This window comes from Megascapheus bottae, chromosome 28, assembly GCF_031878675.1.
Source record: "Megascapheus bottae isolate mThoBot1 chromosome 28, mThoBot2.hap1, whole genome shotgun sequence".
Taxonomy (NCBI): domain Eukaryota; kingdom Metazoa; phylum Chordata; class Mammalia; order Rodentia; family Geomyidae; genus Megascapheus; species Megascapheus bottae.
The window spans coordinates 10,063,185-10,089,900 of NC_143536.1; the positions used below are offsets into that span (position 1 = coordinate 10,063,185).

Consider the following 26,716-nt stretch of genomic DNA (forward strand, 5'->3'; position numbering starts at 1 on the left):
CAGGGCCCTCCCCCGCCTCTGTACCCCTTCCTGCTCTCTGGGGATGGGGGGCGGGGGGAACGCAGGTCCTGTCCCCTGGAGATGGCGGCTGTCCTGGGCCCCGTGGTGAGCTGCCCACCCTGCCTCACCCCAGCTCCACCCCCAGCTTCCTCCCCGCCACAGCCCACGCTGCATCTGGACGCTAGCGTTTCCTGTGATTTGTGTGGGCCAGGAAGTTGGGAGCCGGTTAGTGATTGGGGTGGGGGTGGGGGTGGCTTTGATTAGGTTTCCGCGAGACCGTGGCTGGGGACCCAGGGTTCAGGGCTTGCTCAGGACCATGGTGCTGGCTGCCAGCCAGGACTGCCATCCTCCTCTTAGCTGTGGTGGGTCTGCAGGACACAGCTGGAGCTTCCTGGAAGCATGGCAGCTGGTCCCAGGACACGGTGACAAGGACATCTAGATCCCCCCTCGCTGTCCCCCTGCCTCACTGTGTCAGGCCTACGGTCACCCTGGTTCACCCCACACCAGGGCACAAATGAAGGGGGTGAGGGTCCGTCCTCAGGGCCTGGTTGGAGACCCATTATCGGGTCACTTGGCCCGGGGAGGTGACGGCAGTGCTCTGGGTTCCATCAAACGGGCTCGCAGGGCCTTTGAGAGCTTTGCCATGGTCACTGTCAACCAGGTCACTGTCCCCACGGGCCACCACGAGGCATCCCGTCCCTGTCCCTCTGTCCCACCCCCGGCCAGAGGTGGCTTTCTGAGCATCTGTCCAGCGAGCTAGGCCCCTCTGACCAGCCAGTGTTTGTTCCGAAGCTGGGGAGGTGGATTCCCGAGCCCCGAGCCTACTGCAGTCCTCCAGCTTCTTTAGGGTTAAAGCCCAGTGAGCTCACGTGACCAAGCTGAATCTTCCCACACCGCCTCTCCTCCCCTCCCAAGCTCAGGGCGGAGCTGGGTGGGCCGTGGCACGGGATGGGCTGGTGCTGGGCCCAGTTGCCATGGCAACCCTGCCCCATACCAAAATACACAGACTGGGCCCAGAGCCTCCTGGGGTGGGGGTGGGGGGCTTCCGGGGTGGCTCACCTGGCTCCTGACTCTAGGCTGCCTTCCAGGGAGAGACAGGGGGAGGAGACAGAGAGAGAGAGAGAGAGAGAGAGAGAGAGAGAGAGAGAGAGAGAGAGAGAGAGACATTTAAATCCAGAGCCCAGCAGGAGGAGAGAGCCTGAGACATCCACCCGTAGAGACGGGAGAGGGAGACAGACTAGACTAGACAGACAGACAGCCATGCCACATCCCAAGATGCCTCCTGGAGCCGGCTGCCAGCCCTTCCAGGCCTCTTGGGGTCCCCTGTCTCCCCCACACAGGACGCTGCAGGAGATGGGCAGCATGTGAGGTCCCAGCGGTCCCTAGAGACATCCAGAGATTGGGACTTTGGGGGGGGGGGGTTAAGGGGGAGAAGCCAGTGGACGGGACAGAAGGACGGTCCTGCGCCTGCTCTCTGGCTCCCCAGCTTCCCGGCTTCCCGGCTCCCCGGTGGCTGCCTGCGCCTCCTTCCCAGGCCCCTCCTGCATTCCAGGGCTGTCAGCCCCTCGCCCGCCTGCCCAGCCCAGCGGGCGGGGGTGGGGGGGCTGATGTCATCGCTGCTCCACCAGGGGCCCCTGGGGCCCTGGGGGGGGGGGGCGGCTGGCTCCGGAAGTGAGTGAGCTGGCTGCCTGCTGGCTGCCAGGTTTGGAGACTCCAGCTCAGGACGGAGAACCTGCCCGGGTCAGGTGAGTGGACCCTGGCCCGGAGCAGAGGCCAGTGGGCAGCCGGGCAGGCGGGCCGGGGAGAGCAGTGAGGAGCCGCTGCCACGGGTGCCCCCTGCCCCGCCCCCAGCTTGTGGGGACTGTCATACCTTGGAGTGAGCGGCTACGGCTCCCTGGCTCTGAGCTCATCCAGTTTGGACCAGCCCTCCCTGGACTCCAGACCCGGACCCCGGCCCTGCAGCTCAGCAATGGTCACCTCCTCTTGCTCTGGCTAAAGAGCATTGCTGGGTTTCTTGTCTGTGCCCCGAAACTCACGGCAGGGCAGTGCCCTGCCCAAGCCAGGCCACGGGCATTTCAATCATCGCTCTCCATCTGGACGCCGCCTCCTCCAGGCTGGCCTCATGGATTACCTGGGGGACAGACTCACCGTGGCCCAGTCGCATATGACTCAGTGGGTGGGCACTGTGCGCAGGTCCTTCCAGGACGCCCTCAACCTGGTGACCGCCACAGTGGGCCACGAGCGGACAAGCGGGGAGCCCACCGGACGCACCCCCTTCAAACGCGCCTCGTCCTTCCGACACTTGGCCTCTCGGGGCCGGGAGTCTTTCCGCCGCTTCTCTGCCCGAAGCCAGCAGCGGCTCTCCTCCCTCAGGAGGCGGCACCCGGATGCAGAGGCCCCGGACCGTGTAAGCTGATGCTGTTCTCATAAGTTCCCCGCGGTCCCCCACCCCTTGGCCCTGGCTGCGGAGCTGAGTTCCAGCCCAGGGCTGGGGAAGGCTCGTGAGTCACTGCCTCTCCTCCCGAACTGGGGGAGACGCAGACTTGGGGGGCAGCTGAGAGCCGAGACGAGGTGGCTGTGCGCTGGGTTTAAGCCCAGCCACTCCGCGCCCCCCCCAGCCCCAGGCCCACACACTCCCCGCCGGTCCCTATTTTTAGGGCAGCTTAGCAGACACCTGCTCCTGCTGGCCTCTCCCTCCCCGGAGCCCGGGGCCAAGGGCCACCGAGACGCCATTTGCTGTCGCTGATGACTGGAGGATGTGGGGGGGCCCTGGCTTGGCAGTCAGCCTGTCAAAGAGGTGGGCTGAGGTGGGGTCTGCTCATCCCGTGTCGCACAGCTAGCCAGGCCAGCGGGTATACGGCCAAGCCGAGCACCCACAGGTCAGTGGGGCACCAGGTCCTATCAGGACGCTGGTCTTGCAAGTCCATGCTTCTCTAAGGCCCCATGTGGATGGGTTTGAGGGTGTGAGTTGGGGGGGAAGTTTCTTATCTCTGCCTCTGCCCATCTCTCTAGTCCTCTGTTCCTACGGCAAGGGGTGGGTGATCCCCAGCTTCTACTATTCCCACCCCAGGTGACCTCGAGTGCCCCCAGCCTGGGGCTCCAGGCTTCACGGCCCTGTGGAACACCCGATTATCCCCCCCGCCAATAAACAAGTGGATGAAGTTAGCATGTAGACTTTCCATGCTGTACTGTGAAGCCTTCGGCCCTGCAAACACAGCTCGGGTGCCTGTGGGGTTCAGGCATGTGCGCAGGTGGGGGGGCACAGGCCACGCGTCCTGGCTAAAGGACTTCAAGGCCTCCCTGAGCCGCAGTCCACTTTGGCTGGGCTGGGTGACCATCCGCGGACACCTGCCCTCCCTGTGCTCCATTTCCCAGCTCTGCACACCAGTTCTTGGGACAGCCAGCTAATTTCTTCCAAGTTTTCCAGTGGAAGCAGAGAGTGCACCCAGCTTCCTGTTCAGTATTTGTCTTCGGGGTGGCAGGGTGAGTGTTGAAGCATAGACAGTAGCCACACCTGTGGGATTGACTGGGGGGGCTTCAGGCCCCCCCTGGACTTGTGATTCATCTCTGCAGGGACACCCTCCCAGGTGCATCCCCAGATGTCTTTCCTGCCAGCCCCCCAGAGGCTGGAAAGGAAGAGAGTTAGGAAGAGGTCTGGGTGTCTGGGTGGGGCGGGCTCCAATCAGAGCCCAGCAGGAAGCTGGGATCTGGGGAACCCCTGGGTCCCCCAAAGAGAATGTTGGATTCAGACTGAGACCCTCAGAGGGGTGAGCCTGGCTAGGTGAAATCACCAGCCTCAGTCTCCCTATTTGCCCTCGGTTTGAGGGGCCTTACTGGTGTGGTTTTGCTCCTCTGCCGCTGGAGCGCGGCTGAGATTTTCCGGGTCCCCCGCCCCCTCCGCCTGCCCCACGAGCACACAGTCACATGGAAATAGTTCCGCTGGGACCCAGGAGAGGGTCTGAGCTTGCTTCTCAGATATTCTCTACTCTAACCTCACCTTCCGGTCACAAGCACCCTGCTACGGCTCACGCCTGTAATCCCTCCACCCGGGGCCCCTGTGGCCGGAGCCCAGCCTTATATACACCGTGAGGCCAGTGGCAAAGTCACCGTGGATGGGTTTGCCTGTTACAGTTCCGTGCTGCTCGTCCAGAGCCATCTGGGGTCCAGCCAGGTGTCCTGATCTCTGCCCATACTTTGGGATTGTGGAACTGGGGTGTTGGACTTAGCTTGGAGTCCCAGATGCCAGCATGATGTCACCGTGTCCTCGTGCAGGGCAGGCTGGGCAGGTGGCCTCCTTTGGGGCCTGGCCTCACCCCATTTCAAGCCTCCTTTCACCCTTCTGCATGATGTCAGCATAGAACAAACGGCTCTTTGTGGACCCTGAGGGCCAAGGCCTGGGCCCCAGTGCCGGTGCCACTGCAGGAGACCGGGGCCACCCAGGCCAGGCAGGACTCAGGGCAGACAAATGTGACATAACACCAGTGCCACTCCTCCTCAACCCCAGTGGGGAAAGTAACATGTGTTCATTTTGCCCTTAGAGAACACAGGAAAAATAGAAAACAAAATCCACCCATTCCTCCGTGGGGGAAGTCTTGCCTTTTGGCACCTGGCTGATTTCCTTCCTGTCCTTCCCTTCCTCTCCCGAACAAACTTGCTCACCTTCTGCTCCCTTTGATCCTTGAAAAAAAAAACAACCTAGAAGCTCAGGAGACAGAGATCCCGAGGCTCAAAACCAGCCTGTGAGATACTTATGGCTTGTCTCCAGTTTGCCAACAAAGACATGGCTCAAGTGGAAAAGTACCAGTCACAATAGAGTGTGAGGCCCTGGGTTCAAATGCTGGCATCACAAAAGAAGCACACCTAAAAGGATGGTTTTTTAGTCTCCGGTGGTGTGTAGCTGAGCTGTGTTGGTGGGTTCCGTATCTCTTGGACATTCCAGTCTTTTCCTGTCCAGACTTGGGTCAGCCCACCAGGGCAGGGTCTGCGTATGGGTCTCTGCCATGTTGGTCCGTCTCCCCTTTAGTGACCCCAGGACCTTTGTTGCTCTTGTGTCACTTGTCTCTTTCAGCGGCTCCAAACCTCAGATGTTTTGTTGGGACAGATGGGGGACTTCCTGGGCAGGAAATGGGACAAGACGGGAAGGAAGTGTGGGCTGCCGCTGGACCCGGAGAAAGCTGTATGTGGGGATTTGATGAAGAAGGGTGGGGGGCTGGGGTCCGCAGCCTGGAGCGGCCATGAGGATTTCGTACAGAGAGGAGCCTGGGCATGGTGAGCTTGTGAGGCCGTCGCTGTGCCGGGGAAGGGAGGACCACGGTCTCTTGTTCTCTGACTCCGTGGAGTCTGGCCCCTCCAGGGTGGGGAGGGCTTTGTTTGGTTTTTCTGCCAAGGGTCATTTGGATGTTTATAAAGAATCATCATGGCCGTATAAAATAATGGGCACGGCCAGGGGCAGCGAGCGAGCGGGAAGCACAGAGGAGAGGGCGTGACCGTCTGTCCTGCCACGTGCCGGGTGATTTCCTGGCCTTCAGATGGCCAGATGTGCCCGGCTCAAGTGTAGAGCACTAGACCTTGAGCAAAAGGACTCAGGGGTAGCGCCCAGGCCTCAGGACTGGGGAAAAAATAATAATAATAATAGGGCCTGGAGTTTAGCCTAGTGGTAGAGTGCTTGCCTAGCATGCACGAAAATTTGGGTTCAATTCCTTGGTACCACGTACATAGAAAAAAGCTGGAAGTGGTGCTGAGGCTCAAGTGGTAGAGCTCTAGCCTTGAGAAAGCCCAAGGACAGTGTTCAGGCCCTGAGCTCAAGCCCAGGACTAGCATGGGAGTTCATTTCTGTAATCCCAGCACTCAGGAGGCTGAGACCCCTGAACTAAAGTGAAAATTTACTTGTTACCTTTATGTCCTCTCTGCTAGATTTCCCTGGAGACTTGTAACTGGTTAGTGTGCTTCACATCTGGCTCCACGACAGTCCCTCAGCTGCCCCTGGGGCCAGCCTGCCCCCTGGCACTGGGGAGGGAGAGGGCTGTGGGGTCTGATACATGGTGGGAGCAGGTTACCAGGCTGTGGTTGAGTTGTGTGGCACTAGGGATTTGAGCTCATGGCCTTGCACTTGTCAGGCAGGCACTCTGCCACTTCAGCCACGCCGCTGGCTCTGTTTTCCACTGCTTAGTTTTGAGATGGGGTCTGGATTTCTGCCCATGGTATCCTGCAGACTTTTCTGCCTGAGGGGCGGGGGGGGGGGGGCCGCTTTGAACCAGGATCCTTCCATTCTCAGCTTCCCTAGGAGCTAGGATGACGGGCGTAAGCTCCGCCCTCTTGTGAGATCATTTGTTGTGGGGTTGTTGGTTACGCAGCTGTGGGTGGCAGTGATCTGAGGGTGGGCAGGGCAGCCTTATCTGGAAGTCGACCCCCCTCCCCAGGGGCTGCCCTGGGCTGGCGGGCTGGCACCCATCTTCCCTGTGGCTCCACGCCTGTCTGTGAGCTGAGCACCTGAGGGGCTTTGGAGCCACTTAAGATGGCCCTGCACAGCATGGAATCCATTTCTTGGGTCCTCAGTGCTCGCTAGCCCATTAAACTCATCCATCGAGCCCTGAGCTGCAGCGGACTGTTCCCCAGGGCAATCATTAGAGGATTCCAGGCCTGCCTCCCCATCACTGAGACGGTGATGGGGACAATATAGCCGGCCCTGGTGTCTCCCCTGCCATCTCAGCTACTCGGAGGCTGAGACCTGGACGATCAGGGTTGATGGGAATAGTCCCTGAGCCGTCTTCCCGGCCTGGCTCCCTGGAGCCTCCCGACTGCAGGTGGGCCGCCAGCTGTGAGGAGGGCTGGGGAGGGGTGCGGTGTGCGAGTATGTTTCAGCGGTTGGAAATGCTTTCCCCGGTTCGCCGGATTCCCAGCCCTTCCCCCCCCCCCCCAGGGCTTGGGAGCCCCAATATTTGCCTTGAGCTAAAGCCAGGAAGCCTCCGGCAGCTCACGCTGCTGTCCCTCATCGAGTGGCTTCGAGTCGGTGAGTGAAGAGCCTCTTCTTGTGTTTCTGGCATTTTCCTTCTGCTGGGTGGATGTGAGGGTCATGTCCAGGCAGCTGCCTTCTCCACCCTCCGGGGACGTTTTGGCAGGAAGAGCCTGGAAGGTTCTAGAACTTCTGGCATTGGGTTTGAAGCATGGACAAAAGCAGCTGCCTGGGAGGGTAAACAGAGACACCACCCAGAGGACTCCAGGACGAGTCACGGGCGGGGTGGGCTGGCCGCCCGGGGCGGGCGGGGCGTGGGATCTGAGCTGGCAGATCACAGATAGCCAGGGAAGTGGTGAGTGAACGATGGCAGGAACCTCTAATTCTTTTTTTTTTTTTTGCCAGTCCCTGGGACTTGAACTCCGGGCCTGAGCACTGTCCATGGGCTTCTTTCCTCAAGGCTTGCGCCACAGCACCGGTTCTGCCTTCTCCCTGTATGTGGTACTGAGGTTTCGAACCTGGGTCTTTGTGCAAGCACTCTACCATGAGGCTGGACTCCCGGCCCCAGGAACCCCTAGTTCTGTCCCAGGTGTGTGGCGGCTGTGACTGGGCCACGGGCGTGCACCTTCATCTTCTTCCCAGGTCTTCCTGGAGTGCCAGGCAGCTCCGTGGCCCTTGCAAGAGCCCAGCATGGCGCCTGTGCCCTGCCGGGTGCTTGCTAAGTGTGCCGCCGGGCCAGGAGCGAGGCCCAGAGAGGTGGCGGGCCTGGTTCGGTCTTCACCAGCGAACTGTCCAGGGCCCGGCTCAGCGAGTGGGACACACAGACCTTCCATGTCCGCCTCATGAAGGCGTCACCTCTGTGAGGACCCAGAACCCTCCCACCATCCCACAGAGCTCCTTTGGTCCTTCCAGCCTCAGGCTCCCTGGCCCGCACTTGGTAAATATGCTTGAGGAGTGAGGGGATGAGTGAATGAATGATAATGAATGAGTGAATGGTGAATGAACGAATGGACAGTCCCATGATCCTGAATGAGGGAATGAATGAATACACACATGCCTGAGCGTGTGCTGAGTCCCCGCGTGGGATTGTGGCATATCCTGGTGCACCGGCTGTTACGTGAGCACGAGTTGAGTGGGGGCACATGCAGTGTCACACTGTGAGCACTTTAGTAAACCCTACAGAAGATTCCAGAAGGCAAATTGCCGGGGAAGACGCCTGTCCTGCTGGGGTGTGGAGGCTGGTAGTGCGCTGTCAGCTGCCTGAGGCTGGCACATGGGCGTGGGCCGGGTGCTCTGAATCCCAGGTGTCCAGGCTCCAGGCTCTGCTCAGAGCCGGGCACTGCCTGCTGTGTGTTCCCCCCCACCCCCACCCCTGCACCCCAGCCTGGCCCCTCTGTTGGCCTGCGCACCTCACCCATGTGGCCCTCACTGATTGACAGATCCACATTCAGAGAAATGCAGGCTGGGGGATTCCGTCCTGTGAACGCCAGCTGGCGGGGTGACGGCATCGTGCTGCGGCACACATGCAGTCTGTGAGCCCGGGGATCTGTCCAGCAGTGGGGTTGTCTTGCTGGTGACCGCCCTCCCCATGTCACCCCTGCTCACACGTTCTAGGTTTCTTTCCCACTCTTTAGTCTAAAGAATCCAAGTCAGACGTGAGTAATTAGCGCCTACAACTGGAGAAATATGACCTTTTCCATGTCATTAAAGTGACAGCCCACGGGAGGAGGAGACTCTGCCTCCCCTCCACACAGCCATATGTCTGGGGATGTTGGCTCCCCAAAATGACAGCGAGCTCTTTCTTCCGGTGGCATCCTCAGTCTACACCCCCAGTTCACTGGAGAGGGCTGAGCAGCAGCCACAGAAGGATGGCGTGGCAGAAACCACTGTCGCCCTGTACATCGAGCGCCTGCTCTGGGCCCAGCGCTGTGCCCAGCTTTGGGGCCTGATACCCACTGATGAGACCGGTGTGGTCACTGTACTGGATGGGCGTGGGGCAGGGGCTCAGGGAGAGATGACCTGTGCAGGGGCATACAGCAGGGCCCGTACCTGACATGGGCCTTGAACCTGGGCCCCTGAGCAGAAGTGCAAAGCTGACCCAGGCCCCCGTGGAAAGGGCCCTGCGAGAGTTAGTGGAAGAAGGGGACTGGTCTCCTGTGGGCATGCAGGGGGTGGGAAAGAGGGCACTGCATGGCCTGGACTGCATGCCCCCCCCTCCCCCTCTGGCTTACACTCCGTCCCTCCAAATTCCACCTCCTGTTTTCTCCACGAAGAAATGAAATCTCTGAGACATCAGTTGACTTGGCCAGGTCACACAGCCAGGCCTGCTACACTTCCAGCCTGGCTGTGGCTGATGGAACCCACGCGTGTTTGCCATTCTGAGTCAGATTTGGCGTTTAGGATCCTGACTCCACAGAGGGGGAAGGAAGTTGGCGCGGGACATTATGGAATCCGCTTTCCCTGTGTCCTGGTCACTTGTCCCACCCTGGGGGCGGGGCCGGGCACTGGCACCGCTCTGGGAGCCAGGCCTGGTCACCTGCACCTCAGCAGGGCATTCTCTGTTGCCTAGCAACAGGAAGCCTGCAGTCCTGGATGCTCAGAAGATGGCCTATTTTCTCCTCCTCCCTCCCACCTTGGCTCCCTTTTGCCCTCCCACTTTCTGCTGCAGGTTTGTTTCCGGGCTGGTGCCATGACTGTCTCGTTCCTAGAAATCCTGGCTCCAAAGGGAGCATTGAGGGCTGAGAAGATGGGGTGCTGACTTTCATGGGGTGCTGACTTTCGGGGATGCTGGTCACTTTCTCCCTTTCCTGCCTCACCCCTGGTGCCCCGGCCTCCCCACTTCCCAATATCCTTCATCTTGCCCTCTCCGGACTGGACCCTGGAGCCCCCACACTTCCTCCAGCAGGGCTGGGGAACCTACCTGGAAATCAGGTCATCTGATCCTCCCATGGCGTCATACACCCCCCCTACTCCCCGCCATGGCTGCGGCCACCCCCATCCTCTGCTCAGCCCACTGCAGCTTCTCTCACCCCTGCTCTGCCGGGCTGTGTTCCTACCCCTCGGTCCGGGCTACTCCAGCAGGTGCAGGGTTGGCTCTAAGCTCAGGGATCTCAGCACCATCAACCTCACTGGCCAGGCCAGGTGATGCTCGCGTGTAATCGTGACTAGGCGGAAGGTGGGGGAGGAAGGTCTGTGGGCTCAGAGCCATCTGATCTCAGACCAGCTGAGCTGCGTCTGTGATCCTGTTCTGAGGCTGCCTGGGCCCCCGAGTCAGTCAGCGCTCTTTATGTGAGCAGGGCCCCGCCGGGTTTGGGACAGGAAGGTCCTTTCTGGTGTCTCTCACGAATGACGGGGCTGTAGATGCCAGAGACCACTCCTCCTCGGGCGCCTGAGGGATCAGCCGGGTTGGCTTCAGGGAGTGTGTCCCTAGTCCAGCCCGTGGTGGGTGGGGGGCCTGGGCTTGAGTTGTGCTCACGGATGCTGGCTGGGCGGTGACTAAATCCTCTGATGTCAGGCGGGACCACAGAAAACACAGGCACACATAGGCACAGGGTGTGCATGCAGACACAGACACGCCTTTACACATGAGCATGCCCCTGGTGCACAAATGCACACAAGTGTTTGCACACACACATGCCATGCACATGTACGTGTGTGTGGACACACAATGTGCATATCTGCGTGCAGGATGCATGTCCATGCACCGGGCACATTTGAACACATGCACGCAGGCACCCACATGTGTGCATGCACACAAAGCCCCCTCACACATGTGCCCCCGCGTGTGTACCCCAGCAGCACACGGGTGAGCTGCTTGACTTCTTGGAGCCTCGATTTCCTCGTGTGTAAATGGAAGCCCAGTTTTCTCTCTCTCCTGTTCTGATGTGTGTGTGAGGAGATTGTTAAAGACGTCACTTCACCCAGTGGCCCCACAGCCACCTGTAGCCCTGCCGGAAATACAGGCGTACTTGCCTGAGGGTACGCGAGCCTCCGCTCTGTCCACGTGCCCCAGTGTGTTCCTGAACATCACAGGTCCACGACCAACCTGCCCACCTGCCCTGGGTAAACTCGGGTTTCTGGTGGTTAATCGGAGATAACCATGTACTTTTTGTGCCCAGGAATGGCTTTGTACTGCCATCCTCAAATCTCAGCCTCCTGAGGACCTAGAATGACAGGCGTGGGCCATGGGCGCCCAGCTCCAGTCGGCAGTCTTGTCTGTCTGTCATGTTTGTTTATATGTGGAGACTGCCCTGGGAGCTGCATCCTGGGGCCTCTGTCCCACATGAGCCCCGGAGTGGCTGGCCAGAGGTCTAAGGCTCTGCCTTAGCCCCCATGGCCCCAGGGCCTGGGCAGGACCCCAGGCTGGGCACCAGGGGAAGCAGAGCCTCTGGTTCAGGCTATGGAGTGATAGCCTAACTGTCCTCCTCCTCTGAGAGGCGACCATGCCAGTGGGTGATGGGTCCTGAGCCTGCTGGGGGGGGGGCAGTCCTCACCCTGTGGGATCCCCCGGGGGCTGCCATCCATCGGGACCTGGCTGTGTCCTGTCCTCTGCCCACTGCCCAATGAGGTGCCATCAGTGCCCACTTGTCCCCCGGCCAGCTCTTCCTGCCTGACTAGCTGGCACCTCTTGGTCATGACACTGTCCATGCCTGACCCCTCTTCTTGGGGGGGCAACCAGGAGCTCGCATGGCCAGGGAGGGACAAGAGAAGCAGGGCTCGCTGTGCTTAGAGCTCAACCCCCACCTTGAAGCTTCCTGCCTTGGCTTTAGTGCCACGCTGAGTGAGCAGAGGGCGTCAGGGGACACACTGCGCTGGGACTGTCCCAGGGACAGTGGCCCAGCTGCCAGGGAGCGGGCTATGGAGGGTTTGGTAAGCGAGAGCATCCCAGGTTCCTGTCCATCCCCACCTCACACTTGTGCCACCGGCTGCCTCACACTTACCCATGCACACTACCCACCCCTGACTCACACATGTGCCCACCTGCTGCCTCACACTTACCCATGCACACTGCCCGTCCCCGCTTCACGCTTGTGCTGCCTGCTACATCACATGTACACACACACACACACACTGCCTGCCCCGCCTCACACTTGTGTCTGCACGCTGCCGGCCCCTGCCTCACACTCGGGCCCACACCCTGCCATGCTGTTGCCTGACAAGTTGACCCCTTGCCTGAAATAAAGTAGGACAGAGATATTTCAGCATGTGGCTTCCAAAAAAAAAACCAAAACGCAGTCAAATATGGCCTAGGCTGTTTTAAGAACCCTCCAAGGGGACTTGAAAGTAGCTGGGCAAGGGCGAAGGAGGGGGAGGGGAGGAGGGGAAGGGGCAGAGGAGGAGAGGGAGAGGCTACAGGGTCCCACAAAGAGGAGGTGCTGGAACAGGAAACAATGGTGGGCTTATCTGAAATTGCACACTTCTTAAGTTTCACCTCCGGTTTCCAGGCCCCAAGCCCTGCATGATTAAAAGGAGGTAGAGAGGGACCTGTCCATCAACGGCCCTGTCTCCGCCCACCCTCACCTCCCTAGTTTTCTGTTCCCTGCTGTGCTCTGTACGACCTGTCTGCTTACATTTCTTCCACTGGCAAATGGGGGCCCAGTGTCCCCTAAGAAGTTTTTTATAACCTGGGGACAGGGTGGCGTCTCTGCACCTGTCCCGTGCCACGCATGTTGGCTGATCTTCACAGCAGAGCTCACTAAAAAAACTTCAGACTCAATACCCAAATAGGTTCTGTTTCCACGGAAGAGATGTGTGTTCTCCTCTCCTCCCCCGCTACGGACCCTGATTGTCTGGGGAGCCCCCCTCCCCACGTCCCTGAGGATCCATCTTGTCTGTTTGGCACCTTTGAAAAAATATTTCACGCTGGCTCTGCTGTTCTTAGATTGTCAGGGTTCTGCACTTAGTATTTTATAGAAAGAAGCGTTATTGTTCTAAGACTGAACTGGGATTCCACTTAAGGATATCTATGGGAGCAGCCAGGCCTGCTGTAAGTTGAAGGGTTCCGGTAGGTGAATCTTCAACAGCATCATTCACATGCTAAGAGAACAGGCAGAGGAGCAGATGTGGGGTCATTCACTCATTCACTCATCCACTCGCACACTTGTTCACTCACGGATTCCCTTGCTGATTCATTACTCATCCGTTCATTCACTGATTCACTGACTCATTACTCACTGCTCATTCATTCATTCACCCATTTGTTCACCTTCTAGGCGTGGAGGGAGTCGGCCCCTCCCTCTCTGCGCCTCCACCTCCTGGAGTAAGGGAGGTGATAACAGCGCTTGATTCTTCCCCAGTGTGTGAGGTGAAGTATGGTCCCTGTGTCTTGTCACCCTGTGTCGGTGCTCAGGGTCCTCAGCTGCCAAAACGCGCAGTGGCAGAGCCCACTGTGAGAAAGACAGTGAACCACAGCCACGCGGGGCCCTGGCCACGGCCCAGGAAGTAAGTGTCTGTGGCTGTCTCTCCATTCACCCATCCATCTACTCCCTCTTATCCAGCTGCCCTCCTTGACCCCCCCCCACACTTGCTCCTTTCCACTCCCTTCCTCCTATCTCCCTCCCTCCCTGCCACCCTTCCACCCATTTTGGTTAACATTTTCCCACTGGCCTTTTGTATTCAGCATCTACCTGTTTTCTGCGTGGTCCTCCGGTTTCCCATTTGACAAGCGGTTCCGTGGTGGCCAGAGCCAGGAGAGCACAGTGGCCTAGGAAGTGAGATCTGCTTCCGCCCCCTCTTTTTCTCCCTGCAGGCCCTGTCACCCTGACACTAGGTGGGTGTCCCCGGCACTGGCCTGCCATGCCCGGGGCCACAGAGCGCCCTGGCCAGCCGCCTGGGTGTAGAGTTGCTGGGAGCCGGGCTCAGGATCTTGGGTTACTTGGGTCTGCGCGGTCGGCTGTGGGCCGCTGCCTGACTCAGGGTCCCCCCTGCGTCTATGTGTCTCCGGGGTGCAGTGTTTTCTCTCCCTGCCTCTCCCTTCCCACATCACCTTTTTTGGTTTAGAAGTTCTTACCTGCCCACTGCCTGCAAAGACATTGCAGAAATACACACACAGTTTTCAACAACCACAGGAGGCCACGCAGTGCACTGTAGGGTGGGGCTTGGGCGCGGTGGGCCTGCCCCTACCTTTACACAGCCTTCAGTGTGAAGGCCGTGGACCAGGCTGTCTAGGCCAGGTATCAGCTGACACCGCCCCGAGGGCTGCATCCAGCTGGCTGCATAAAAACTTGTATTGCTTCCCAGCCAGGGGCATGTGTTTTCACTGTCCCGTGGACAGTGGAGGAGGTGGGGGTTGGCACAGAGACCTCGGTGGCTGACCAGGCCCAGCGCACTGACGCACCGTGTCCCCCTTTACAGGAACGAGCTGGCCAGGCCCGGCTTCATGTTCTCAAAGGCTGCTTGGTTCTTCATGCATGGGTGTATGTGCATGATGCTGGTGTGCTGGTCCTGGGGCTTGAACTCAGGGCCTGGGCGCCATCCTTGGATATTTTTGCTCAAGGCTGGAGCTATACCACTGGAGCCACAGCTCCACTTTTGACTCTTTGCTGGTTAATTGGGAATCAGAGTCTCATGGACTTTTCTGCACCGGTTGGCTTCAAACTGCAGGGGCTTTTGTTTTGCTGAGTGGGTGAGCTTGGGAGGCCGGTGGTAGCCCCATGGCCGGTTCTGTGAAGATGGCACCCATGCCTCTGCCCTGTGGCCCCAGCCTTAGACACCGGGCCATACCCTGGGGTTCCCAGTGTGAACTTGGGGCTCCGGGCAAGGCCTGAATGCTGGGGAGCTGGCGTGGGGTGAGTCCGCTGCCCTCCTCATGGATGAGGGGGGCGCTTTGTGAACCTTGCATCTTGGGCTGTGTGAGGGATCCCAGGGTGGCCGGCGCGTTGTCCAGTGGCTCTGGGCTGTAGGTGACACTGGTGGGGGTGTGTGTGACACACGGACGTGAGAACCAGGCTGCTCTCTGAGGCATGAGCAGGCACTGAAGAGGGCCAGGGTGACCTGGCAGCTGAGGCGCCCTACTCCTTGCAGTGCCTCCTCAGAGTCAGGCGCCAGATCCCCAGCATCCAGGACCCACCCAGGAGGGGGGCAGGGAGCAGAGGCACTGGGAGTGTGAGTGGCGGGTAATGCCTGGTGACTTGCATGTCCAGGACGCCCGAGTGTCTCGCTAACACATATGGTCCCCGCAGGACCAGCTGAAGCAATGCTTCTCCCGGCGGAGTCCCGAGGCCAAGGACACCGACACGCTGGTGCAGGATGGGGACGGCGCATGGGTGGAGCCGAGGTCCAGTGGGGACAGGTAAGGTGGTATGGAGGGGGGTGGCCGGCCTTAGGGGACACCGTGTGGCCAGGACTGCGCTCTCGCAAACTTCCCTGTAACGGAAAGAGAGCAGCTGTTCTCTTGCAAGTGCAAAAGAACAAATGAAACGTGTCATCGGGCAGGGAGACACATCCCCAGAGAACAGATTGGGGCTCTCTGGGGGACCGGGTGGGTGGGCATGTGGCCGGGGAGGCGAAGGCCTCATGGGCCCCACATTTCCTCAGGGGTGACAAAATAATGTAGCAAATCAGTGGTGGCAGCCTGAAGTCAGTCACCTATGGTAAACTACACCCTGTACAAGGTTTTTGGTTTGTTGGTTTTTGCCAATCCTGGGTCTTGAACTCTGGGTCTGAGCACTGTCCTTGGACTTTCTCAAGTCTAGCACTCTACCACTTGAGCCACAGTACTGAGGAATTGAACCCAAGCACTCTACCACCATTTCTTCATAAGCTGTTTCTGGACTGTCTCCATGGTTCATGTGTATTAAGACCTTAGGTGCCAGCATGGCTAGGAGAAAATATCCTGGCTATTTGCCAAAGGCTACGAGTTATGGTGCTCCTGGATTCCAGAGCCAGAGAGGTGGGAATCACCTGCCCTATGTCACTGTGTTCCAGTGACAACTTCCTTCCCCAGGAATGACAGTGATGCTTCGGAACCAGCCGGGGTATTTGCTACGCAGGACCAGAGCCCATCTCAGGCTGGTTACACATGCGAACACTCACTCTCTCACCCTGTCTGGCAGGAGAGGAAGCTGGCACACAGTAAAGAGTTTATATCTCTGAAGAGACTTGACCCAGGGCCCTGGCTCTTAGCTCAGACTGCTATGATCAGCCATGAATGAGGGCCTGGGTTTTCCTAGAGACTGGCGCCCCTGCTGTCACTGAAAGGTACTGCAGCCCCACACAACTTTGGGAACCCTGTGGGTACAACCGTGGACAGCACTGCCACCTGCCGCCTCTCAGCCTGGGCATTTGTCTCAGTCCTGCCCTCCTTCCACCAACCTGCCACCTGTCATGGAATCCCAACCCTCCTTTCTCCCTCTCCCCGCTGTGGCGGAGATATGGCCAACAACCCGATGCCAGGATTGATGGTTCTGTTTCCGGGTCCTCTCACCTGCCCTGCCTTAGAGGCTCCGCTGTGCTCGCTCGCACGTCTTCTCCGTGTGCTTGTGACGGAGGCGGTCGTGCCATGGTTTATTTATGCATTTCCTACATGGTCCCCGATGACCCAATCGGGATTCGATTGTGCTCTGGTGGGCAGAGGTTTGAGAGGTAGGAGGGAGATCCAGAAATTCCAGTCCTGCCGTCAGGCTGCTTGTGCTTCACCCGAGTTCTGTTGTCCTTTTGGGCAAATGAAATCCCATCTCCATGCCGCTGTGTCCTCGTCTTCAGTGAGGTTCGTGTTTCATTTCATGAGCGGAGCATGGCGGCTCATGCCTGTAAACCTAGCTACCTGGAAGACAGACGGAGATCGGGGATCACAGTCCAGATCGGAACTAGGCAGAAGGTTCTAGAGAAACCCTGCCCCCCGCTAACACCCAGCCCGAGGGAGGTGGTACGCCCTTGGGGGTCCAGCTATGAGAGGGTAGGAGGTAGGAGGAGGAGAGTGGTGGCTCCAGGCCAGCAATGGCTTCACCTCCTCAGACTGTAGGACTCCGGGGTCTGACGTAGTCCTTGCAGGGTAACCGGGAGGCTCTGTGGCCATGCCGTGTGAGCAGTGGGCTGGCAGCACGGGGGCTGCGGGTTGACCCTCATCCCAGGGTGGTGCTCACGCCTGCAATCCCAGCTACCCCGGAGGCTGAGATCTGAGAATCGTGGTTTGAAGCCAGCCTCGGCAAGAAAGCCCGTGAGACTCTTACCTCCAGTGAGCCAGCAAAAAGCCAGACATGGGGCTGTGGCTCAAATGGTAGAATGTATTCCTTTTTGCTCCCCGACAGTGGAAGCTCCAGTGTCTGCTTATGCTCAGCCCACCGGCCCTCGACGACCCCCTGGCACTGAGGCTGGGCAGTGGCCATGGAGGCTGGCACCTTCTGCCCTGCACCCCACCAGGCTGTGCTGCCAGGAGGCTTCGCCGGGGTTTCCCGGTGTGGACAGCCCCCGGAGCCCGGCCCGCCCGGCTCCTGTCCTTGCCTTCGGTTCTCAGGAGCCTCTCTGTCCCTTCTTGCAGCGTGGCCCCGGAGTCCCCGTCTCCAGATGGCACTGCCCCAGCGGGGCGGAGACAGCCCTCCAGCCGCCGCCGCTTCTCCTCTCCGTCCTCCCCGTCCTCCCCGACCTCCCCACCTGGGCCTACCATGGAGGAGCACGGCCGACCCGCCAGCCAGCGCAGCACCAGTACCGATCGCTCGGGCTCTGAGATGGAGACCACGGACAGCCCCGGGGTGCCTCTCACACCAGACGCCCACCCAGTGGACCACTTCCCCTTCATCCATGTGAGTCCCGGGAGCCAGGCCCAGGGCCCCTCCCTCCTCCCTCCCTCTCTCCCCCTCCCCTCCTCCTCCTCTTCTGCACTTTGTCCTTACTGGGCGGGCGCTCGACCACCTGAGCCACGCCTTCCGAGGCTTTCAACCTTAGACTGTGAGCCTCCCACCCTCAGCCCCCCAGGCACCTAGAAAGACAGATGTAGGCCAGGCCACTCCCGAATTGTCCCTCTGGGAGGTTCAGCCTGCGGAGAGCCTCCTGGGCCAGCCGCATGCAGCTCCCCGCACCTCTCTGGTCCTCAGCTCCTGCGGGCTTGTGACCAGGCCCTCACCTGCCACAGAGCCAGGCACCGAGTGCCATCTGCAAACTGGCTCCTTGTTCTGGTGGTGAAGAGCCTCGGGGTCTGCTGGGAGCTCTCAGTGTCGGCACCCTGCGCTGTGACACGAGTGGGTGCCCTCTGGCTTGGACTCCCCGAGACAGCTAGAGCCCTGTCAGTCAGCTGTCCCCTGACCACATGCATTGCTCTGCTGTCCCTGGCCCTGGTAACACAAGGGGCCCCCTGCCCCCCACCGTGGTCATGCATGGGGTCTCACTGTCCTACTGTCCTGCAGCCCCTTTGAGACAGAACTGTCACCCTCCCCACCTGGACGCTTGGCTCACCCAGGCCACAGCTCCAGTCTGTCAGGAGCTTTATGCCTGGCCTCCTGTCCCCACACTGGGTCCACTGTCCCCCCAGCTGGCCCTAGCCTCCCGCTGCCCACACCTGCAGAAAATTGAGTCACACAAAGATGACAGCAGCATTCGGGGGCCACCACACAATAGAAGCAGAGCCCAGGGTCTGAGGAGGGAGAGGAGGGTGGGGAGTGGAGGGACGGGAGAAGAGGAGAAAGGAGAGGACAAGAGGAGGGAAGGAGGCCAGGTGCTGGTGGCTCACACCTATAATCATAGCTACTCAGGAGGCTGAGATCTGAGGATCTAGGTTCAAAGCCAGCCCAGATACCAAAGTCCATGAGACTCTTACCTTCAGTTAACACCAGAATACCGGAAGTGGGGCTGTGGCTACACGGGTAGGGTAGGCCCAGAGTTCAAGCCCCAAGACCAACAACAAAAAAAAGGGGGGGGAGAGAAGGAGAGGGGAGAGAAGGGGGGAGGGTAGAAAAGAGGGAGGGGAGAGAAGGAAAGGATGGGTGGGGGAAGGAAAGGAGGGTGGAGAGGTAAGGGAGGGAGGGGAGGGAGGATTAGGGAGGAAGGGATGGGGAGGACATAGCCAGATCCGCACAGTGGAGCCCTGTGTGCAGCCCCCTCCCTCACCCCCCAGTACTGTCCAGGAGCCCTGAGCCCCTGTCTGAGTCCCCTCTGAAGGCCCCATGCTTTATGTTCCTTCCTTTTCCTCCTCACACCCCCACAGCAAACCTCAGTCTTGGACTCCAGCGCTCTGAAGACGCGGGCACAGCTGAGCAAGCGCAACCGCCGGCGGGCACCCACCCTCTCCCACAACCTGCGCAGCCGCTCAGGCCCCGGGGAAGAGGAGGAGGAAGCCCAGAGCATGTGGATGTTCAAGGACTCCACAGGTACGCAGGCCATACCTCTCCACACCCACCCACCACGGGCGCAGCCGGCAGGATTTAGGTTAAACCCGGGGATGAACTTGCAAGCCCAGGAGGCCGGGGATGAGCAGAACAGGATGACTTAGGCTGGGGAATTTTCTTCTTCTACAGAGCTGATAAGAAAAGTGTTTCGAGAGATAACCCATGAATCAGGGCACAAACACAACTAGTACTCGAGTCTGTATCTGTCCTCGGATCTCTGTTAAATCCCCGCTTCTGTGTTCGTTCTGTAGGTTTGCTGATCTTTTCCTTGGTTCTTGTGTGGACAAACTCGGTTTTGCATTTGTTTGTTTGTTGTTGTTTAACTTCCCTAATACATATTTTTAGGGCTATCCATGTTCCTCTGGGCACCGCTTTGCTGCATTCCATATTAAGAGCAGAGCCGAATCTAGAAGCGGATAAGAATAATCTAGGGACACTGGACTCAGTGTCCCTGGGTGGCCCGGAGCAGAACGAGAAGAGCTTTCTGTGTGGCAGGAGTGGCTTAGTTTCCTTTGCACTGGGAATCTTGGCAGAGGGAGAGGTGGTCCAGGGCCAGGGAGCCCCTCGATGCTCTGCTAAGGCGTTAGGTGCAGGCCTGGATGTGACCTCCCCGTCTATCTGTCCTTTCCTAGGAGAGAATCTGCTCTGATAGCTCTTAGTGTCAGCTGGCAGGAAGTAGAGTTAGGGAGACACAGGAGCCGGGGTGCCAGGGAGAGAATATGATGACGAGGGGGGCACAGAGAGTCCAGTCCACAGGAGCTCCCTGCATGGCATGGTAGCCGTCAGTCACCTGGCACTCTTGCTTTGCCACAGAGGAGAAGTCGCCCCGGAAGGAGGAGTCAGATGAGGAAGAGAACCCGTCCAGAGTGGAGAGGACACCGACTGGTCACCCGCACAGAGCACCTGCCTTCCCGGGCATGGACCCAGCAGTGCTTAAGGTACTGGACTCGCCCCTGTCGCGGCCTCCTCCCTCTCCTTCTTCCTCCGTCCTCCCTTCCTGGACGTGCCTGCCTGCCTTTTCTTTTCCTTCCTTTCTTCCTCCTTCCCTCTCTCCTTCTTTCCTTCCTTCCTTCCTTTCCTCCTCCCTTCTTGCTTTCCTTTCATTGTTCCTTCCTCATTTCCTTCCTTATGTTCTCCCTCCCTTCTCCCCTCTCTCCCTCCCTCCCCATCTCTGTGCCTTCCACCCAGCTGCCTCACACATGGCTGATTTCTGCTCTTATTTATTGAGCAGGAGGCCTGGGCGTAGCGGGTGGACCAGGAGGGAGAAGCTGGCTGCGGGGCGGGGAACAAGGGAGCCGCTCCTGCTGTGACCCATGGGCTGCAGCTGTGCTTGTGTGGACTGAGAATCTGACCACAGCTGTGCCTGGGCCACAGTAGGGCTCTGCCAATTCTCTGAGGAGGCCGGCGGGCAGCGGAGGGCAGTGTGTGTGCATGTGAGAATGCGTGCCAGTGCATGCGTGCTGTCTGCGTGTGGAGCTCTCTAGAAGGCAGAGAAGATGGATGGCCAGGCAGGACACTGCCATAGGCGTCTCGGTGCTGGCCGGTGCTCCTTGGGTCTCACCATCTGACCTCTGCGTGGACTCCCTCTCGGCCTCTGCGCTGACCTGCCTGGCGGGCACCCTTCCCCGGGGGCCCTTCCAGGCTGCTCTCCTCAGGAGTGAGACCTTCTCCATACAGAAGGCTGCTCCATCCCCAGCTCTCTTCTCCCCAGGCCCGGCTGCATAAAAGGCCAGAGATGGACAGTCCTGGTGAGATGCCCAACTGGACCCCCAAGACCCCAAAGTCCCCCTTCCAGCCTCGGGTGCTGGGTGGCCGTGTGCTGCCCTCCAGCGTGGACAAGGATGAGAGGTAATTAGCCTGGGGGGACGGGGAGCCTCCCTGCTCAGGATCCTGTGGCTGCACGTCAGTCTCTGCACTGGCCAGGGCTCGCTGATCTTCCACCAGACAACAACAGCTGTATTTCTGGGGCCCTGCTTCTCTTCCCCCCATTTCTGCCACCCTAACCCCCAAACCCATCTCTGTTACTTGGAACCACGGAACAGTGCAGTCCTAAGAGGACACTGGGGCACCCTACCTTCTCCCCCCTCTCTGGATTGAGTCCGGGAGCCCTCAGCACAGGGGAGGGGAGGAGGCATTGCAGGGTAAGTTGGGGGGAATTAATCAGCTGTGGGGGGCACCTGTCGGTGCCCTGCCAGGTTCCCACCATGCAGAGCCCAGCTCAGGGTGGCCCCCACCTCACCCAAGGCTCCGGAGCCTCACAGCCACACCACAGGACTGTGTTCTGCTGTGTGCTCCGGGCCTGGGCGCTGGGCTCAGCCCCTCCCTGGCACAGTAGAGGGACGCAGAGACAGCCACCCCAGAGCCCCAGCCCTGTAGCCCTCACCCCTTTCAGGTTCGGGGCCCGGCTTCCCCTGATGGTTTCGTGGTTGCAGGTCTGAAGAGCCATCTCCCCAATGGCTGAGGGAGCTGAAGTCCAAGAAGAGGCAGAGCCTGTGTGAGAACCAAGCTTGACCAGGTGGGCAAAGGCAGAGGGGACGTGGGGCTGAATCTGTAATGATGTGTGTTTTGACACACGTGACCTATTCATGTGCAGATGGTGTAATTGCAATTAAAATGTAAAAAAAAAAATAGTTTAGTCAGGCAGGCAAGGATAATCCTTAGCCTGTCAGGAGGCTGTGCTGCAGAGGATTGCAGTCCAGACCCAGATAGGGCACAACAGTCTGTGAGACTCCCATCTCTGCTTCCCCAGCAAAAGTTTGGGCTGGCAGTGTGGCTTGAGTGGTTGAGCACTGGCTGAAAGCCAAGAGGGAGCACCACGCACCCTGAGTTCAGGTTCTGGCACCCGCAGGCAGTGTGCAACAGCGTTGTGAGCAGCCCTCGGGTCTGCAGTGTGGTGCTCACCCCAGGCCGGCCAGGAAACCCCTCTCCTCCACCAGGCATATTGCTTTGTGGTAGCTTTGAAATCCAGAACACAATGTCACCCCCTGCAACCTAACCTCCAATTTCAGAGTTCTTGCGCTGAAATCAGACTTTACCCACTTCCATATCCTCCTCCACCCCTGACCCCAGCCCAGATCTCCTCCTGACTTGAGAATTGTGAGGAACACCATTCTTGAGGAGGAAGAATCCAGAACAATACGTATATGCATCTCCTTTTGTGTCAGTATTGGGCCTCTGGCTCTTACGTGGCCTTCCCACTCAAGGAAGGTGCACTACCACTTGAGCCAAAGCTCCATGTCCAGCTTTTCAGGGATTCATTGGAGCTAGAAGTCCCGGATTTGTTTTCCCAGGCTGGCTTTGACCTCAGCCTCCCGAGCAGCTGGGGTTACAGGTATGAGGTGCAGCCGACCGCTGGCCTAGTTACTTTGATGACAGTGCTGGGAATGGGGGGCCGGGGTCTCCTGCACACAGCACATGTGCCCATTGGAGGCCTGATGATGGAAGAAGTGGGGGTAGGGGGACTGCTCCCCCTGCTGAACCCTGATTGCTCTTTCATCTCCAGGCGTTGGATACCGCCGCACCTAATCAACAGAAGCCTTAACTGTGACCATCAGACCCCTCGAAGGAGGCCCTGGCCACTGTTCATTCCTGCGCCAAGCTTCATGTGCCTGGGCCCTTCCTGTGGTCTGCAGACTGCCCCCGACAGGAAGGCCCGCCCTCCGCAGTCACCTGCTGGGCCCTGCAGACCACCTCCCACAGGAAGGCCCGCCTCCGCAGTCACCTGCTGGGTCAGCCCTGCCCACAGCACTTCCTGTCGGCTATGAGGGAAAGCAGCTGCCCCCCCCCCCCAGAGGCATCTGGACGATGGATTTTTTTTTTTTTGCTTTTATTTTACCTTTCCTCTAGAAGTTTGCAGTTTCTGCCCAGCAGGGCTGTACACACATGTCATCCCGGCCACTCAGGAGACTGAAGCAGGACTGGATCTCAAATTCAATGCCAACCAGACCAGGGCTTACCTATGGAGACCCTATCTCAAAAGGACAAGTTTGCATTTTTATGCTGTTTTGATACCTTCTATGGCCCTGGGGACATGGTCCTAGGCTAGACCGTGTCCTCTGTTCCTCTGAGAACATCTGTGTTCAGAAAACGATGGATCGCTTCTCCCTGGAGAAGGACTTTTCCAAAGACATTTTTAAGGAAGTTTGAGCTGTCACTTCCTGCTGGGATCTTGGTCCAGGACACTGCCATTGGGTTTTTGATAAGAGGTTTTTTTTTTTTTTTCAATCTCCCTAACAGGCTCTTCCTTTCTCTTAGCATTTGAAAAATTGAAAATGCCCTCCCAGATTTTTCTTTCCAGTAAATAGCAAGCAGGGCGCCCCATGTACCCAGCTTGGGGGTGATGAAGCAATAATTCAGCCAATCCTCTTTGAAACTTGACACAGACGCAAGCTGTATTAGATGATGGGGAGACGGGAGTTCGAGCCCTGGGTTTGGGGATGTCCAGTCAAGGTTATTTTACTCCTCTCCGAGCTGTTGAAAAGTGGTTACTGACCCCAGCTTCTTTGTACTGGGGCTCTAATTTCTAGGCAGAGGTCTTTGCCCCTGAGCATCTGGGTTCACGAATGGCAGGCCCCCACATTGTAATTCCCTTGTCTTACTCAAAGCCTTTTTTGGGGGGAACAAGGGGTTCCTTAGACCAGGGACTCTGAGCAGAGACGCCAGATGAAAGGGACTTGGATGGAATGGCCAGTGATAGCAAATCCTGATTTTCTCCAGGCTCAACAAACACCTGTTTTCAGCACCAAGGACAGCGATGCCAGGTGCATGTGCCCATGTATGCAAGTGCACGCGTGCGCACACACACACACACACACCACCCGCTGCCCCTAGGGGCCCTGCCACCCACCCAGCCTGGCAGATCTGCATTGCAGGGGAGGGATGTTCCAGCTCAGTGCCAGCTTGTATTTTCTTCCTTTCCTGAGTTCAAGGCCCATCTATTCCCTGTAGCTACTCGGGGCTGGAATTGGTTTGTTGCCTTGTTTGTGTTGAAGCTCCATCCTGTATTCTGCCATGGTTTTGATAGAGTGGCTTTCTGAGCCAAGTCCCCTTCAGAGCACATGGCTGGTGTCTGAACCCTACATTCTCCCTTTCCCGTGGGGGGCAGGAAATTATCCCCTGTGCCCCACAGGATGCTTCATGTCGAGCAAGCCGTATTTGTGTCCCAGGTATGCCCGCCGTGAGGAAAAACACACCAGGAAGTGAGATGGGCCTTGGAGATCCTCACACAGCTGAGCAGGCAGCAGACACATTTGATTCCAGGGGAACTGGCTTTGTCAATCTGCCTGGAACCCAGCCAGGGTCCTTGTGGCCTCTGAGACCCCCTGTGACTTCGTCCCCCTGTTCAGGGTGACAGTGATATCTGAAGGTCCTGCTGAGACCCAGGCAGTGTGGAGCTGTGGCACACAGACAAGTGGACTGTCAAGTTCTCCTCTCAGTGGGGCAGCTCCTTGGGGTTGAGTTTTCCTCCCTTCACCATTGGAAATCTGTCTCCCCTTAATATGCCTTAATCACCTGTGATCCATCAAGTCACCCCACCTCTGTGTAAGACTCCTCAAGTTGTCTGTCGTCCTTGAAGGGAGCCTGGTGCAGAAGGCAGACTGGATGTCATTGCCTCCCCTCTGCTTCCCCTGCAGACTCCTCCTCTCTGCTCCCTCTGCAGGCTTCTCCTCTTGCAGGCTCCTCCCGTGCTCCTCCCTCTGCACAACTTCCAGTATGATAGCAGCCCTTCCCATAAGTCTGTCTTCTCCCTGCTACCTTCACCATCCCTGGCTCAGAGAGATGGAGGAGGGGGGACTCCTTTGGCACATGAACCCCCAGAGTTTGTGTCCACAGAAGCCCTGGGAGGGAGCCTCAGGGTCCCAGAAGGATTGGGGATGGGGTGGGGTGCTAATGTTACAGCTGGGGTGGTGTAGATCCCAAAGGGAAGACAGCCGGTCTGAGCACTTCCTCAGGGGAGCCAGCTGCGCCCTCAGCTCACACCAGGTGCCTTTTCCTTCATGTGTCCAGGAAGTGAGACCCACAGCAGGAAGGACACCCAGGCCTCAGCCTGAGCCAGGAGGGTTCTCACGCCAGCCTCCACCACCGCCTTCTCAGCCTGTGCTTTTGAACTCTTTCACTCTGAAGCCCCCAGACTGTATCCCCAGAGTGACTAAAAATCAGAGGGCTCCTTCCCACCACTGCTGCTTGTAGCTACTGAAGCTGGGAAAGCCACTGGGAGACCTCTGCATGGAGACATCCCCGGCCCCAGCCGTGGTGTTTTCTGTGACTCTGATCTGTGACAATCACTGGTGACATCCTGTCACCTAAGAATCAGACCCTTGCCCCGAGGAGAACTTGTGATGTTGATGAGTATTATTTCACGTCGCCTTAGAGACCCTGCTGGAGAGAACCATGGAACTGCCACGGGCCACGCCACAGATGGAAGCTGTTGCCGTGTCCTTTCCTAACTTACACCACAGCCCTGGAAGTCCAGTGCTTCCTGAGTGGCTGAGGGCCTCACATGCTTTGTTAAGCCGGGTAGTGGGGGAGGAGATATAAATATAGTCTATATTTTCCTAATTTCTTCTGAAGAAGATCACGCCTGTCATTGACTCTGAGCCACCCGTGGCCCATGCTCCGGGGTCATGAATGGAAGGCAGCTGAGGCCACAGACTCTTTATCCCGACCCTGCCTGCATCACTGACGATTCTTCTAGGAAAACAAAACAAAACTTTATATTTTTAATGGGAAAAAAATAATAAAACCACAGTGTGGCTTCTTGGATCTCCTGGAGTACTACTGATTGTGCAAGAGGTTTTCTTTGGGGTTTTTGTTTGTTTTTTTCCTCCTCTTTCATCTCTATAAAGAAGTTCCTTCACTGACTGGATGAGCAGTCGAATGCGATGGGCTCCCGCCTCCCCTCCCTCAGTCCCTGTGTATCTTGATGCTGCGATCTGACTCTGAAAATTGCAAATAAAGATTCATTACATACTTTGTTGGGTAAAGCCAGTGTGCGCCAGCGTGCTGGGCTGGGCCTGCCCGCTGCCTGCTACGTCTGTCTCTGCTCTTCCGCGGCCAGGCAGCAGGAGGGAGCCAGCTTGGTTGGCACAGGATTCTGGAGTGGGCATCCCAGGATCAAGCCCCACCAAGGCTTGACTCCTCATTGTTACCTCCAGGCTGTGTGGAGTGTTGGCCTCCAGTCCCCTTTTAGTGTGGGCTATGCTGTCAGAGCCCCAGGCAAGGAAGGCTTGGTTACCACAGGACGGGGTAGGTGCCAGGGTGCCCATCGTGGGACTGGGCAGCCCCCTGTCCTCATACACACCCCCAGAAGTGCTTTGCTCAGGTTGCAGACTGGCTCCTGCAGACAGTCACCAAAGTACCCGGCACAGCCTGGTGGCTCACGCCTGTAATCCCAGTTACTCAGGGGGGCCGAACTCTGAGGATCATGGTTTGAAGCCAGCCTAGGCAG

General features: G+C 58.4%; 1 protein-coding gene across 1 annotated transcript; it reads left to right on the plus strand.

The window, feature by feature from the left end:
• Positions 1-1,680: 1,680 nt before the first annotated feature.
• On the plus strand, positions 1,681-26,212 carry LOC150045154 (uncharacterized protein KIAA1671-like). The gene is made up of 8 exons (XM_090320352.1): positions 1,681-2,407; positions 15,133-15,242; positions 17,430-17,691; positions 19,089-19,251; positions 20,083-20,207; positions 20,981-21,117; positions 21,702-21,784; positions 25,276-26,212. The coding sequence occupies exons 1-7, from the start codon at positions 2,123-2,125 to the stop codon at positions 21,778-21,780; spliced, it is 1,161 nt and encodes a 386-aa protein (XP_090176478.1). The 5' UTR covers positions 1,681-2,122; the 3' UTR covers positions 21,781-21,784; positions 25,276-26,212.
• Positions 26,213-26,716: the final 504 nt, after the last annotated feature.